This window comes from Uloborus diversus, chromosome 1 (assembly GCF_026930045.1).
Source record: "Uloborus diversus isolate 005 chromosome 1, Udiv.v.3.1, whole genome shotgun sequence".
Lineage (NCBI taxonomy): Eukaryota > Metazoa > Arthropoda > Arachnida > Araneae > Uloboridae > Uloborus > Uloborus diversus.
This window is the reverse complement of record NC_072731.1, coordinates 190,660,508-190,674,076: the sequence shown is the minus strand read 5'-3', so window position 1 is coordinate 190,674,076 and position 13,569 is coordinate 190,660,508. Positions and strand designations below refer to the sequence as shown.

The window sequence follows — 13,569 nt, the reverse complement described above, 5'->3', positions numbered from 1 at the left end:
TAGGAGACAAAAAAAAAAAAAATAATAAAGTGCTATAGGAGCAAGAGAATTCGGAACTTAAAGATATAACTATGATATTATATTTAATTTATATCGCTTCATAATATTTCTTTTCACAATGAACAATTAAAACCTCATTTGCTTAAATATTTAAAACATTTTTCAGAAGAATTAAAATCATTGCATTTACAGAAATAATTGCAATAATTAAATAATTAAAAATTAAGCTTTAAAAAATAAAAAAAAGGTTAAAATACAAATTTAAAAATGCAGATTAATATAGCATATGTTAAAATAGTTTCCAAGTTTCAAGACAGTTGAAACATTTTCAGGATGCAGAAGAATTGAAATCTCAAATGCTGCGTACATTTTTGAGCGACAAATGTACGCGATGTAGGTATTTTACCAAATTACCAGAATTTAAATTTTTTAATAAACTTATGTGACACACAATAATAATTTGTTTGCTATTATTATTACTCTTCATGGATTCTTTTATAACAATTTAAATACACAAAATCACAGATGATCAAGTGCCAAAATTTTGAAAAATTGAAAGTAGATATGTTTTGCTTACAACATCAACCTTAGAGCAAGATAATAGCATCAAGAAAATGAGCATAAACTAATGAACAATTTTATGGTTCAAAACAATAATGTATTGAAGTACCTCTTCTAAGACATCAGCTATTTTTATTAGTGTTTCTTCTGGTAGCCTTCGAAAAGTAGGGACACTAAAAAAAATAGAAATATTTTAGTTCACAGTTGACTAAAGTATGCTATAGGTATTTGAAAAGTGTGCAAATTAAGCTTATGTATACACGTATTTAGCAAGGCTTCTATTTAAAGTACAAACAAAAGCATATTAAGATCTAAAACTGCAAAAACAATGCAAGAAATTATGCACTTTTGCTAACTGCAGTTATAAAGTGGACTAGGGCAAAACATTCTTCACAATAATACTAGTACCATTTCTAGTTCCATCCCTAATTCTTTCAGCTTCGTTAAAAAACTTAACCTTCCAAACTATTCTTTTTGAATTTTGTTTGAAATAATAATAAACAAACAAATTGATTACCTTTTAAGAAAATCTGTATACTGGGCTTGTCTGACTAAACCTGTCCTCATCATTATGGTTTGGAAACATTGTCTTTCTATTGCCCAGAGTCTGCAGTCACTTAGTGCTAAGGAAAAAAAATATTATAAAAAATACACTAGATTCTATAATTTTACAAAATATAACTAAAATGCATTCACAGTATAAAAAGAAAATTAACAGAAATTTATTGAATTTTTCTTGTGGGGTTTGAAATATTTTTACCATATAGAATTATTGAATTATATTCTTCAGCATATATTGTAAGTATCCCAAAAAGTTTAAGTTCTTCCTTGGTTACAGATCAGAACATTGAGAGAAAGCGTCAGATTACTTTTTAAAATCATGTGCAAACTGATTCAAGGAGAAAACTGCATAACAGAAATACAGTGACAGGTCACATTAATGACATCCACTCAGGGTTCATACTCTATTTCGATTAAAAAATTTCATGACTTTTCCAAGACTTTTTCATGACTTCAATAAAAATTTTCATGACCTTGTTATACGAAGAGAATAGCACTATTTAATATAAAACTTGCCAATTTCTGGAAATGAGCATTAGCAAAACCTCTACATGAATGCCACTGCCTCATTGAAGCACTTACTCATAGCCGGAAAAATATCAGTGTACACTTAAAAAATTAAACTATTCTTATTTGTCTTCATCATATAAATTTAAGTAAAGTAAAAATACAGAGAATCGAATATGATGATGCTTAAATGTCTAGTATGTTTGTTATAACTAGGCAGAATGATAATGAATGGGATAAAGGTTGAATGAGTCATCACTAAGTTTCAATAAATTTGCTTCAAAAGTTGCCTTTTAATGTCAACAGTGCATTTAATCATCCACATAACTTGACAGTATTTTGGTTCTGTAAAGTAAAGCCACATAATTTAGTTCTTTGTTTCAAAACCAGATATTAATGTAAAGAACCATTCAGTAGTGAATAAATCTTCTGATTCAAATTTACTTGCTTTATTTACTTATTTGCATATTTTCAAATGCATATAAATTAATAGGTCCAGAAATTCCAGAACATAATGTTTGATTCCTGACATTGAACGTAGCATTGGGCTGCATGGATTAGTTTAGCAGGCCGTGTGTATGGGCACTAATGTTAAGAGTATTAGAATTCCATTTTTTTTTTTTTTTTTTTTTTTTTTTGTCTTCTATTACCTGACTAAAGATCTTTATTCTCTAAAATCTTTAACAAATTAAGATAAACTCTGATAAATTTAACAATAAAGTTTTCAAGAGTGATGGAAACGAAACGCAATTGAATTGCGTTTTTTGAGTAAGCATGGCAAAACCTGGAATGTGCAAGTTCGCTACTACAGAATATAAAACATAAGAAATGTTGAAAATAATAGTAAATTCAAAATGAGTGATGCTCAAGCAGTAAAATCACCTCACAAAAAAAGGCAAGTGCGACAGAAGAGGATGTAATGAGATTTAAAAATTCAGATTTGATTTTGGGATCGTTCAATTCTCCACTTTTAATAGCTTTTGTGTGTTATATTGTTAAATCACTCAAGATTTCTAATGCTCTTTTAGTTACTGTTACTTTCTCTTTGTCCAAGACATATTTCAATGACTTGAAATAAATTTCCATGACCTTCAGTGAAAATTTCAATTTTCCATGACTTTTCCAGGTCTGAAATTTGCTTATTTTTTTTCCATGACTTTCCAGGATTTCCATGACCCGTACGAACCCTGTCCACTTGAACTTTATTGTACTTTTTTATTTTCCTTTTCAAAATGTATTTGATGAAGCAGAATGCTTAATAAAATAAAAGATCAATGGATTTTTTTTTTAAATCAAATGATTGAAAATTCAAATATCAAAACATGTTATGCTCCAACTGGTGGCGCTGGAACCAATATGGTAGCAGCGGCGCTCCAAACAAAGATTTTTGGGAGGGAGAAATTCTCAATTTACCGCATGAGACTAAATCATACCGAATGATAACAAACGAGCAAGCATACATAACTGCATCTAATGATAAGAGTCATTGAGCAATACTGACTCTCAATTTGCCAAATCCTCAGACAAAATTTGTCAAACAAGAAACTCTTTTGGTAAGTCACAGTAACCTTCCATCAGAGCACCCCTGTATGACACTTTGCATCCCAAAGGGTATACTTTCACAGTTGATGATTTTCACCAATCTGCCATCGTTATTACAATAATATCTTGTCATACTGAATTTAAGCAAGTTCCAGTAACTATGGCTCGAACCACTAAATATATCAAAGGCTGAGTCTTTTATAATTCAACCCAAGTCTCCATGATACAGGCATCCTGATTATCCTGTGCTTTTCATAAGAAAAAATTTTTACGCTTTCGACTTTTTGCTCTTTACTTCTCAATTTCAAAATATTTGTTGTGCTTTAAGCACATGTCGGTTCCAATTAAATCAGGGGTGCCCCCTCCCCAAGGGCAAGGGAGCACCCCCTCAATGTCACGGAGATCCCCCCCAAATGCAAGAGCTGAGCTTCCCCCCCCCCCCCCAACATGAGAGAAATACCCATCAATTCCCCCGTTTAAAATTTTAATGGCGCCGTCCTGAGCCATGAGCCCCCCCCCCCCCTAGGTGGGCACCAGTAGCACAACTAGGGGTTGGCAGGAGTGGCTCTCGCCAAGGGTGCAGCAGCCAGGGGGCAGCACTTCAACTGATTTAAAAAAGAATTAAGAGTTTTTTTTTTTAATTATATAATTTGAAAAATGCTTTAAAAATTTAAAAAAAAAAACTCGCAAGAAAAGAGCTAGAGAGGGTACATATAGATATATATACACATTCATAACATCTACTGAGATGGAACATTGGGCATCATTGAAAACAATTAATTCTAAAAAAGAAAATAAGAAAAAAATTGCAATGCTGCATCCTATTTTTCAAATCAATTAATCAAAATGTTCAAAAAAAAATTTTTTTTGGAGGTCACAATGACCTCTTGTGACTTCCCATGTGGGCGACCCTGGGGGAGGGCACAATTTCTTTAGTTCGCCAGGGGCGCTATACCCCATAGTTACGCTACTGGTGGGCACCCCTGATTAAATAACTATTATGCTTTAATAATACATACATAATATTTTCTAATCATGATGAATTTTTGATAACGTTTAATAACAGGATTACTATGAAAACATACCTGTGATAGTTGCCGTTCTGGTACAATTATATAGAATAGCTAATTCACCAAAAACTTTTCCAGGACCAAGAGTACATAAATATCGACCGGACTTAGAAACCTGAATTTTACCCTCTGAAACAAGAAATAACGTAATAACATTTAATATCCACAGTAAAAATAACAAAGATAATACTAGAGAAATCAATTACATTGTTTTTCTAATGGTATGTTTTTGAGTGAAACCAAATTCAATTTAGAGGACTTAGATGATTTTTAAAAGATTTTCAAATAAAACAAATTGGGTGCTTAATCCAAGCTAATTTAAATAGATTTATTTACTAACAAAACATATCAACTTAATACAGATTGTGACAGAAATATTTAGAAAATTTAAAACTGGCGCCAGGAACATTACTCTAGATTGAGTAGTTTTTCTGTCTTAAAGGAAATAGCCGTGATTCAAAAGAAACTATCCCTATTGCAATTCAACAGATTATCACATCCCATCCCAAATGTTGCAGACTATGGACTTTCTGGATGTTCAGATGGGGACTAGCATGTTGAGTTGAATGATAGGGTATAGCAATGTTAGTTTTTAAAGCCCAGAACTCTAAAACCTCTTGAATTATGGACTTCTCAACTACATAATAAGTGCTACACAAATCTAGCAATAAATACAAGTTTTTATATATATATATTTAACATGGAGTAACAAATTCTATCAAGGGATGTAATGGGACTGGAATTCAATGTAGTTTTGGTTCTTTTCCACTAGGAGGGATGCTGTTTGGGAACATTATTTCAGTAACCTTTCTTTTCATTTTATTTGTAAATCCTTATTTTGCTTCAAAAGACTAATTTTGACTGTTCAGTCTGAATCCTTCACAAAATGGATATTGTTTTAATTGTTAACATAGAATAATTTCACACAATTACATGGAATAGAAGTCGATCCCTTTTCTGAAGAACCCTCATTCCCCCTCTCACTCTCCAAACCCAGGAGAGCCAACGACGGTGGGGTGGTGCATTCTCCTCAATTGCTGTGGAGCTCCCCCCCCCCTTCACCTAAATGAGATTTTTAAAAATCTCTAAAATCACCTATTCCCCCCCCCCCCCCCAAAAAAAAAGTTAAATGCTACAGACTGCACCAATAGTCCTTCCCCTCTCTCGTGGGCACCCCTGTCATGAACAAAGCACGACAATAACAACCTGCAACTTAATTTATATTCTCTGTATTCCCCTCTCATTCTTGCATTGACACGAAAATATAATTAAAGCACTACAGCACTGATTCTGCCTCATGCTGTACTTTTAGATACTTAATCTAGTAACAGGGTATAACTAAATTTAAAAATAAAAATTAAAAAAAAAAAACTTTTTTTAAACAAATAAAATCCTTAAAACTTACCTTCCATGACAAAGACGACACTGCCTGCATCCCCTTCCTTGATAATGATGCTGTCTTGGCTATATTCCACCGGATACATACAGTCAGTGATCTCCTTGATCTGAACTGTCTCTAGGTTCTTCATAAAATCACATTCTAGAATGGCTCGCTGAATAAGCTCTTTGGATCTGGAACGAGACAAAGAACACTTCATAAGGAAATGCATTCGAAATGTTGATTGTTCGCTTATGAATATTTTGAGAAGATTGATGTTAATTACATGTACAATGAAGGAAATATTTCCTGGCTAGCCAAAAAAAAAAAAACCTTGTGAGATATAAATGAAATGTCTTTTATCTTTATTACGTCCTGTGACCATTGCATTCATTCATCTTTTCTCAGATAAGTTTTTCAAGTTTGAATGTGTTGTGGTTAGCTAAAATCGTCTTGAAATAGCTTGTACTTTCCATTTAAGGTGCATCATAACAAAAGATAACAAGCAACTTCAGACAAAAACCAAGTTGGATAGAATAACATCAATTTAGCATTCATTGCATCCACTGTGAAATAAATAGGTCCTCCAAGGTCATGCAGAACAATGAAACTAAGATTTTTTGGAAAAACCAAAATATTGCTAATCTGGTCAATGGAACGACTTCAGATTTCTACTTTACTGGCAATTGTATCATTCGGCGCGGTAATTTGTGGTGGTTAAAAAAAATAATAATAACTAGAATTCGTTTCTTAAACTGAATAAAATAATCCACTTAAAAAATACTTAAAAAAAAACACGCCAAATTAAAATTTCTGCTAAAATGTAAAACAAATCCGCTGACTTCAATACTTACCGCCAATCTCGTCAAGTGGCCCAAGCTAACGTTACCAGCAACGCGCAAACTAACTTCATTCAATAATTACCATATTAAAGAGCTTAAACTTAGATTATGAAACGGAATATTTTAGAAAAATCCAAATTCTTAAATTTTTAAAAACAAATTGAGATATTTCCATAAAACCTGAATGTACCAACAAATCGAAATTTCAGAAATTTGTTGAGCTATTATAAAATTTTTACTAGTTAAATGGCGCAAAGATATTATTGGTGGAAGTTTACACGCGTTAGATCAGTATTATAAATATGGAGTAAATTTCTTATGCCAATATTTTGAAGGTGGTTATTTTTCAAAACCCTCGAAGTTCTAATCATAACTTTAATTTTTTATGTCAAAAAGTAAGACTTAAGTTTCAGATGAGTTTTAACATATAAATCAAGGTTGTGTGATTATTGTATCAGAAGTTGTTCTATATACTTAAAAAGGATCAAGCGACTCGTATAATTAGCTTTTTAAAAACCTTTTCTTCTTTAAAGGTTAAAACCTAAAGAAGAAAGCAAAAAAAAAAGCCAGTAGCAATGTCACAAGATTGTTGCCATTTGAAGATAAAGCCTACAGCAACAAAACAACAGAAATGCTGACGAGTTTTTCTTGATTGCTATTTGAAGATTATCATTTCGAAGTTTTCCAGGGTATTGGAAGGGGGTAAAAGGGTGTATATTCAATGAAAATTTTATCGGTAAACAACAAAAACCACGCCCACTTATGCGTAAAAATTTTTTTTTTTCAAAGCTAAAGGAGGCAATTTATCCTCCTAAATGACGGGTCTGTTGATTAGGTTACTTGATTTTTCTATATTTTTTGCATTTCATTAACAATTTGTTGAAAACTTTTTTTTTAACCTATTAACGTCACTGGAAACATAACTAAGATGAAATTGAACTTAACCAATTGAAGCTCCGGCAAGATTTAGAAGACCTAAAAAATTTTACAATAAATCGTATGTCTAAAAAAGATTTAAACAAAAACAGAATGTCGACTTAAAAAATTTTACAAAAAAAAAAGGGGGGGGGGTAGAAGGAAATCCTGGATTTGGCTTGACCCCTCATTAAGACAAAGATTAATGAATTAAAACTGCACATTATGTAGTGGAACATGTATACTGAAACCTAAGCCTAAAAATACTAGAAGAATTTTCGACTTCTGTCTAACCACGGATTGTATGGAAAGGAACATACGGTTTCCAAGCGTAAATGGACGCATCTATTAGTTTTTGAGCTTTTGCAGATAGCAGAATCTCATTCAAATGAGCGGAACACGCGCATCAAATTTTTACTTTCCTCCCTTATTCAGATAGATTCGTCTTAACTGGATGTTTGCCAATTCCATACAATCCGTGGTTGGACAGTATTATACATTTCAACAATTGTATGCTTCATGTAATTTTACGACCATGTAAACTAGAAGTCCGGTCCTTATTGCATGATTTCCATAATCTCATCTTATACATTGTAAAACACCAAGGAATGTATGAGAATTCATGGATTTTTATTAACTGAAGCTGAAGGAAAACCTTAATCAAATTTTAAAAAAATCTAAACCTTTTTCAATCATTTTCAATTGCTCGGATTTTTTTTCCAGGTTGTCACGACACTCCTCTAATAATGCTGAGGAGTGTTGTAGAGGAGAAAAGAAACACTCCTCAACATTTTTAGAGGAGTGAAATTTTTCTTGGAGGAATGAAATATACAAAAACAGTAATGAAAGTGATCAATTCCATAGTGAAAACTAACTCCCAAGGATAAGAGAATAGGGGGGGGGGGGGTAGAAAAAAAGTGTGTATATATATATTTTTTTTTTTTTTTGTTATTTAAATTTTAGAGTTAAAAAAAGCATTAGATGAATAAATCCTAATTGCTCCCCACTCCCTCATTTTTCACGATTATAAAATTTTTATTTAAAATACAAATCGGGAAAGTACGTTAGACTAAATTTTTGAGGCGTATATTCGATTTTCAATGCGTGAAATACGCTTGAAGGGGCGCTAAAAATATCTCTGATGTCAAACATGACTTTTCGCTTTTTTCATGTTGAAATCACTGACATGTTGCCATAAAGAAGATAGGCCATCAATTTTAGCCATTAATTTTCCTAAGCAATTTTTTTGTCTCATTATGTTCCAATGAATCGTCTTTGACAGAAGATAAAATGCGTCAGTGTAGGAGTAAATTGCCGAATGCTAAAATTTACTGCCAAAACTAACAAAAGGAGTTTCCTTATCAGTTTTACTTTTACATTTTGAATTCACCTCCGCAAATCTGAGAACGTTGTTTATCTGAAAAAAATATTTCTCTAAATGACTCATTGTGTAACGTTGGGATTCACTATCGGACAGGTTGATAGAACTTTGTATTGGGGATAAAAATGAGGTTCTCTCTTTTCCTGGCAAAAATGGTTGTTGTTAACGTCGTGATCTTTATTTTTAATGCAACAGAAAATATTGATATTCAAAAGAGTAGCACTGCCCTGTTAGCATAGTTTCTCGTCTTTCGTAAAACATTCCGCTATAAAATGAATTACAACGTTATAACGGTCAGGTTTCTCTTTACCTTAACTATAGTGCCTTTTAACGGCCTTACTCTGAAGCCGATTCATTAACTGAAGAAGACCGGCAAATGCATCACTCTACGCTAAGGCACAAAAGTAATTTCCTTGAAATCTTTCTACATAATCACATCCCACGAAAAAATAAAATAATGCTTTGAGATTTACTGAATCAAAACGAAAACTTCTGTTAGAAGCAACGGGCGTTTGTAAAATGCAAATAGTCGTGTAATAAAGCGACAAACGGGTTTTTCAAGGAAATTACTTTTCTTGAAAAGAATTTAAATTAATGACAAACCAGAGAAGAATAAAACAATATTTTCGAAAACATTGAAAATGTATTCGTGGAACCTCCAGCAGGAAGCTAGGATCTGCGGATAAAAAGAACACGTTGACAGCAAAATTACGGAGTTGTGGGTCCTCGGTATGTGCAATTTCGTTTGAATAGCGAATATGAAATTACATTGCGGTATTTAATAATGTGATTACCTTTGCCCTATCCTCCAGCTACAGGCTGAAAGTTTAATTTTCATACACAGAATAGTCACGTGACTTGCACGTGAGAAGATTGAATGGGTTTTGGCAGATTGTGATGTGGAATTTTGATAACTTGAAGCTATTCTTCTTTCGTTCTTTCTTTATCTCTTTGAACTATTTTCATAACGAACTTCCGTTAACAAGAATTTTCGGCACAGCGAAACTTTTTATGGTTGGCGAACGTAATTTACGTTAATTGCATTACAATTTATTTCAAAAAGTAAAACACCAGTAAATTGTTTCAAAGAAAGTCGGATACCATTAAAAGGATAGCCGAGAAACGTCGTTATACTTATTTCAGTGTGAGTCTAGCATAAATAAAAAATGAAATTAAAATTTTTAAAAAAAGTTCAACATTTTGGTTATAAACTACGCAGTAAAATCTTTCACCTATGTTACGCAAGTTAGTATCAAAAAATATAAAAATCGTTGTTGTAAAAAAATACATAAAGAAATGAAATATATGGAAAAATACGTTCATTTGTAGCTTAAATATTAAAGTTTCTTATCGATAATACATTATCAGTATGATCTTGGAAAAATGAACCTTATAAAAATAATAAAATGAGCATCAGTTAGCATTTTATAATAGCATTTAGCATCATCAACGAATGATGTAACTTGCAAACAAATACATTTCAATAGAATCCCCAGTTTGAGAACACTGAATAAACTTTTCGACTAAATTTTGAATAGTTTTTTCGTTTGGAGTATTTATTTTAAAATGGCATTTTTCTTTTCTCAATTTGTAATGATGAAACATTTAAAGAATTTTAGAGCGAAATTAAGAGATGAGATTTAAAAGACGAAAAATCTTTCTTTTTTTCAATAAAAACCTTAGGGTATTAAAAAAAACCTTAGGGTATTACTGTCCAAAATCAAGAACTTGTACAAACCTTGCATAATGAGAAACATTTCCCATCTTAGAGAAAAACTCTTCACGTGCGAGTCAGGTTTTTTTTTTTTTGCTAATTGAGCGTTTTTACATACTTTTTGAGTTTGTTAAACGTAGTTTTGTATATAATTTTATACAAGGCTCAAAACTGAAAAAACAACTGATGATGTGCAAAATTTTAATTCCATAAGTGATATGTAATTATTAAGTGATATGTAATATGCGACTATTTAAAAAATAAAAACTTGTTCATTGAGCCTTACTTTCAAAATATGACTTTATTTTTTCTAGTATGCCGTTCAGAAACAATCAATTTATGTAAATGTAATAGAACGAACTAAATTATCAATTCTAACCTTTAGTTTTTATCCCCCGCCCCTAATCATTCCTTTCAATATTTTACACCTAAGAACACGAGTATAATTTAGAGGCATCCAAAAACCAAAATTTTTGAACAACACGTGGCTTTTACAGTGAAGCCGAAGTCTTGTCGTATCAAGTTTCGACAACAATTACATTAAAAAAATACATGAGCGCAACATTTTACAAAATCGCAACAACGAGTAATTTTTACAGGGATAAATCATTCAAGTATAAATCCATTCTTTTATACAATATTATTAATAAAAATGACTAATGCAGCAAATTGCGATAATCAAAACAATAGAAAATTATTTTGGAAAAATCTGTTATAGTACCAAGAGAAGTACTAAGTTACAGTCTAAATACAAGTGGTACAGAAATTTTCTTTAATATATATTCATCACTAAACGCAAGTAAAATGAAGCAAATGAAAACTATTCGGAGCGGAACAAGTTTTTCCAAATAACCGAGATACGAGATGACTACCGATACTGCGAACGTCTATTCAACCGAATAACGCTCATACCTTTTTAGACAAAAACTAGTTCATTGTTAGTAAATATGTTTTTAAAATATGCTACTTTTCATCAATGCGCGAATATTTAAGTTCTAAAACCAAAACGTAGACAGTCGTTAAAAAGAAAGTATGAGCGGGTGGGGGGGGGGGGGGGGGTACAGTGGAGCAATTTTCAATTGTTTTAATATAATTTCTTAAATTTTAGTTTAAAAGAAAATTTAAATAAAGGACATTAATTAGGTTTTTGCACTATATATATATATATATATATATATATATATATATATATATATATATATATATATATATATATATATATATATTATATTATATATATATATATATATATAAATATATATATATATATATATATATAAGGAGTTCCGCCCCCTGCTCGTTGACGCTCACCAACCCCCCGAAGATTGCTTCGAATCTTATTTGATTCGCAAAGATTTAAACCGACAATTAAAAAGAAACAGATTAAAAACGCATTATGGAGTTCCTTTTGGAACAAAAAGCACCCCTTCCCCAGGTTTGAAAATAACTTGTAACAACTTACAAAGCCGGACTAAGGGGCCAGCCACAGACTTCCTTTCAGAATTTCTTTGACCTCTTTATATTAAAAAAAAGTAAGGTCAAAGAAATTTTGAAAGGAAGTCTGTGGCAGGTCTACGTTCAGGAAACCATATAGCACCTATTTGACTTCTTTATATTAAAAAAAAAATAAGGTCCAAGAAATTCTGAAAGGAAGTCTGTGGCGGGACTGCGTCTAGGAGGGATACTGAATTTATTCTTCTCTGTTTCCTGAGTTTCAATGAAATAATTTACACTTCGCAGGAAAACATATATAGTGCAGTGGTGTCCAACCTACGGCCTGCGGGCCACATCCCGCCCGCAAAGCTGATCCACTTGACCCGTTGTTGTTTTAATGTTTCAAATGAAAAAAGCACCATTATTTTATAACTTCATATTATGTGAATGACTCGAAAATGATCCAAATTTTTCATCTTGACATCTAGGAAATTTATCCTAGGTGTCATCGTGAAGTCTAAATTATTATTTCAAACTTTAACTGAAATACATTTATGAAAAAAATAGTTTTTGAATAGTTAAAATTCAACCATTTACCTTCTGAGTTTGTGTTTCAAACTTAATTTGCCGATTCTCCAGTTGTCTATATGAACAGGGCAGACGAGAGGCCCTGTCAGCCTACTAGGGGCCCGATGCTTGACAGGGCCTGGTTCGGAATCGTTGTAGTATAAATTTTATAAGTTTTATGGGCGGAGGAGAGGGGGGTGGGGGCAACCAAGCTGACAAGAGGCCCGCCATGGTTCTCGGCAGCCCTGTATATGAAACGATTTTGCAAATGCAATAAAATATGTAATGCTTTGTCGAATCTAAGTCTGATCGCACCTACCTGTCTCTTTTGCAGAGTGGACACAAGTGCACTAATACCCCATGCAACTGATGCACAAGAAAAACCAGCAATTTCTTCCGAATCACAGTCTCTATCTTGTCGAGGGTCACTTCATCTTTGGACAACAACCTCCACGCATATTCTAGGAGTTCCTTTTTCCGAAAAACGAATGACCAGAAGGGCGGGTCCAGCCAGCTTGCCGCCGAGTCGGCGCGCCGATGCAGTACCTCAAATAGGTCCAGGGCGGGCGGCCGCGCCAGGAAATTGTAGAACCTGGAGGTCAGTGCGCGCCGACACCGCATCGGGAGCGCCGACAGGTATTTCAGGCCGTCCGAACACACCGAAGGGTAGTTCTCGAATGTCGGCAACAGGTCGAGCGACTGCACAATCCTAGCGGCTAATGACGTGTTGATAGTCTTTGCTTTAGTTTCGGTTGCGAAACGCATGGCTACACGATTAATGATCCGTTCAAGTATTGTTTCGTTTGGCAAAGGAGAATTTGACACTTCTACTTTCATCAACAGGCAAAAAAATATCAACTAAAATACCACTGAACGTTTTGTCACTACAACTGAAATCAACATGAAATTCTTCTTAACAACACGATTTTTCAATTCATATCATCTCCAATTGAACACATGATATAAGCGACTAAAATACAGTCTTTACAGTGAATGTAATGAAATATTTTATTACATTTTTAAAAAATGCTACTGAAGTTCGCATCTAATTATACATGTCACGTTTCCTTCAATTTATTCCAAAATCAATAACACAG

General features: G+C 32.9%; 1 protein-coding gene across 2 annotated transcripts in view; it reads right to left on the bottom strand.

The window, feature by feature from the left end:
- The window catches only part of LOC129234104 (cGMP-dependent protein kinase, isozyme 2 forms cD4/T1/T3A/T3B-like), a 140,280-nt gene that overhangs the window by 33,741 nt on the left and 92,970 nt on the right, over positions 1–13,569 (bottom strand). The window contains exons 1-5 of one of the 2 annotated variants that reach the window (XM_054867996.1): positions 12,792–13,118; positions 5,647–5,813; positions 4,257–4,370; positions 1,079–1,184; positions 671–734 (exon numbers count right to left, since the gene is read on the bottom strand). In XM_054867996.1, coding sequence (XP_054723971.1) covers positions 671–734; positions 1,079–1,184; positions 4,257–4,370; positions 5,647–5,813; positions 12,792–13,093 — 753 coding nt within the window. In that variant the 5' untranslated portion in view covers positions 13,094–13,118. Of the gene's footprint in view, positions 1–670; positions 735–1,078; positions 1,185–4,256; positions 4,371–5,646; positions 5,814–12,791; positions 13,119–13,569 lie in introns of those variants that run through there. The other variant, XM_054867995.1, reaches the window with a different exon arrangement.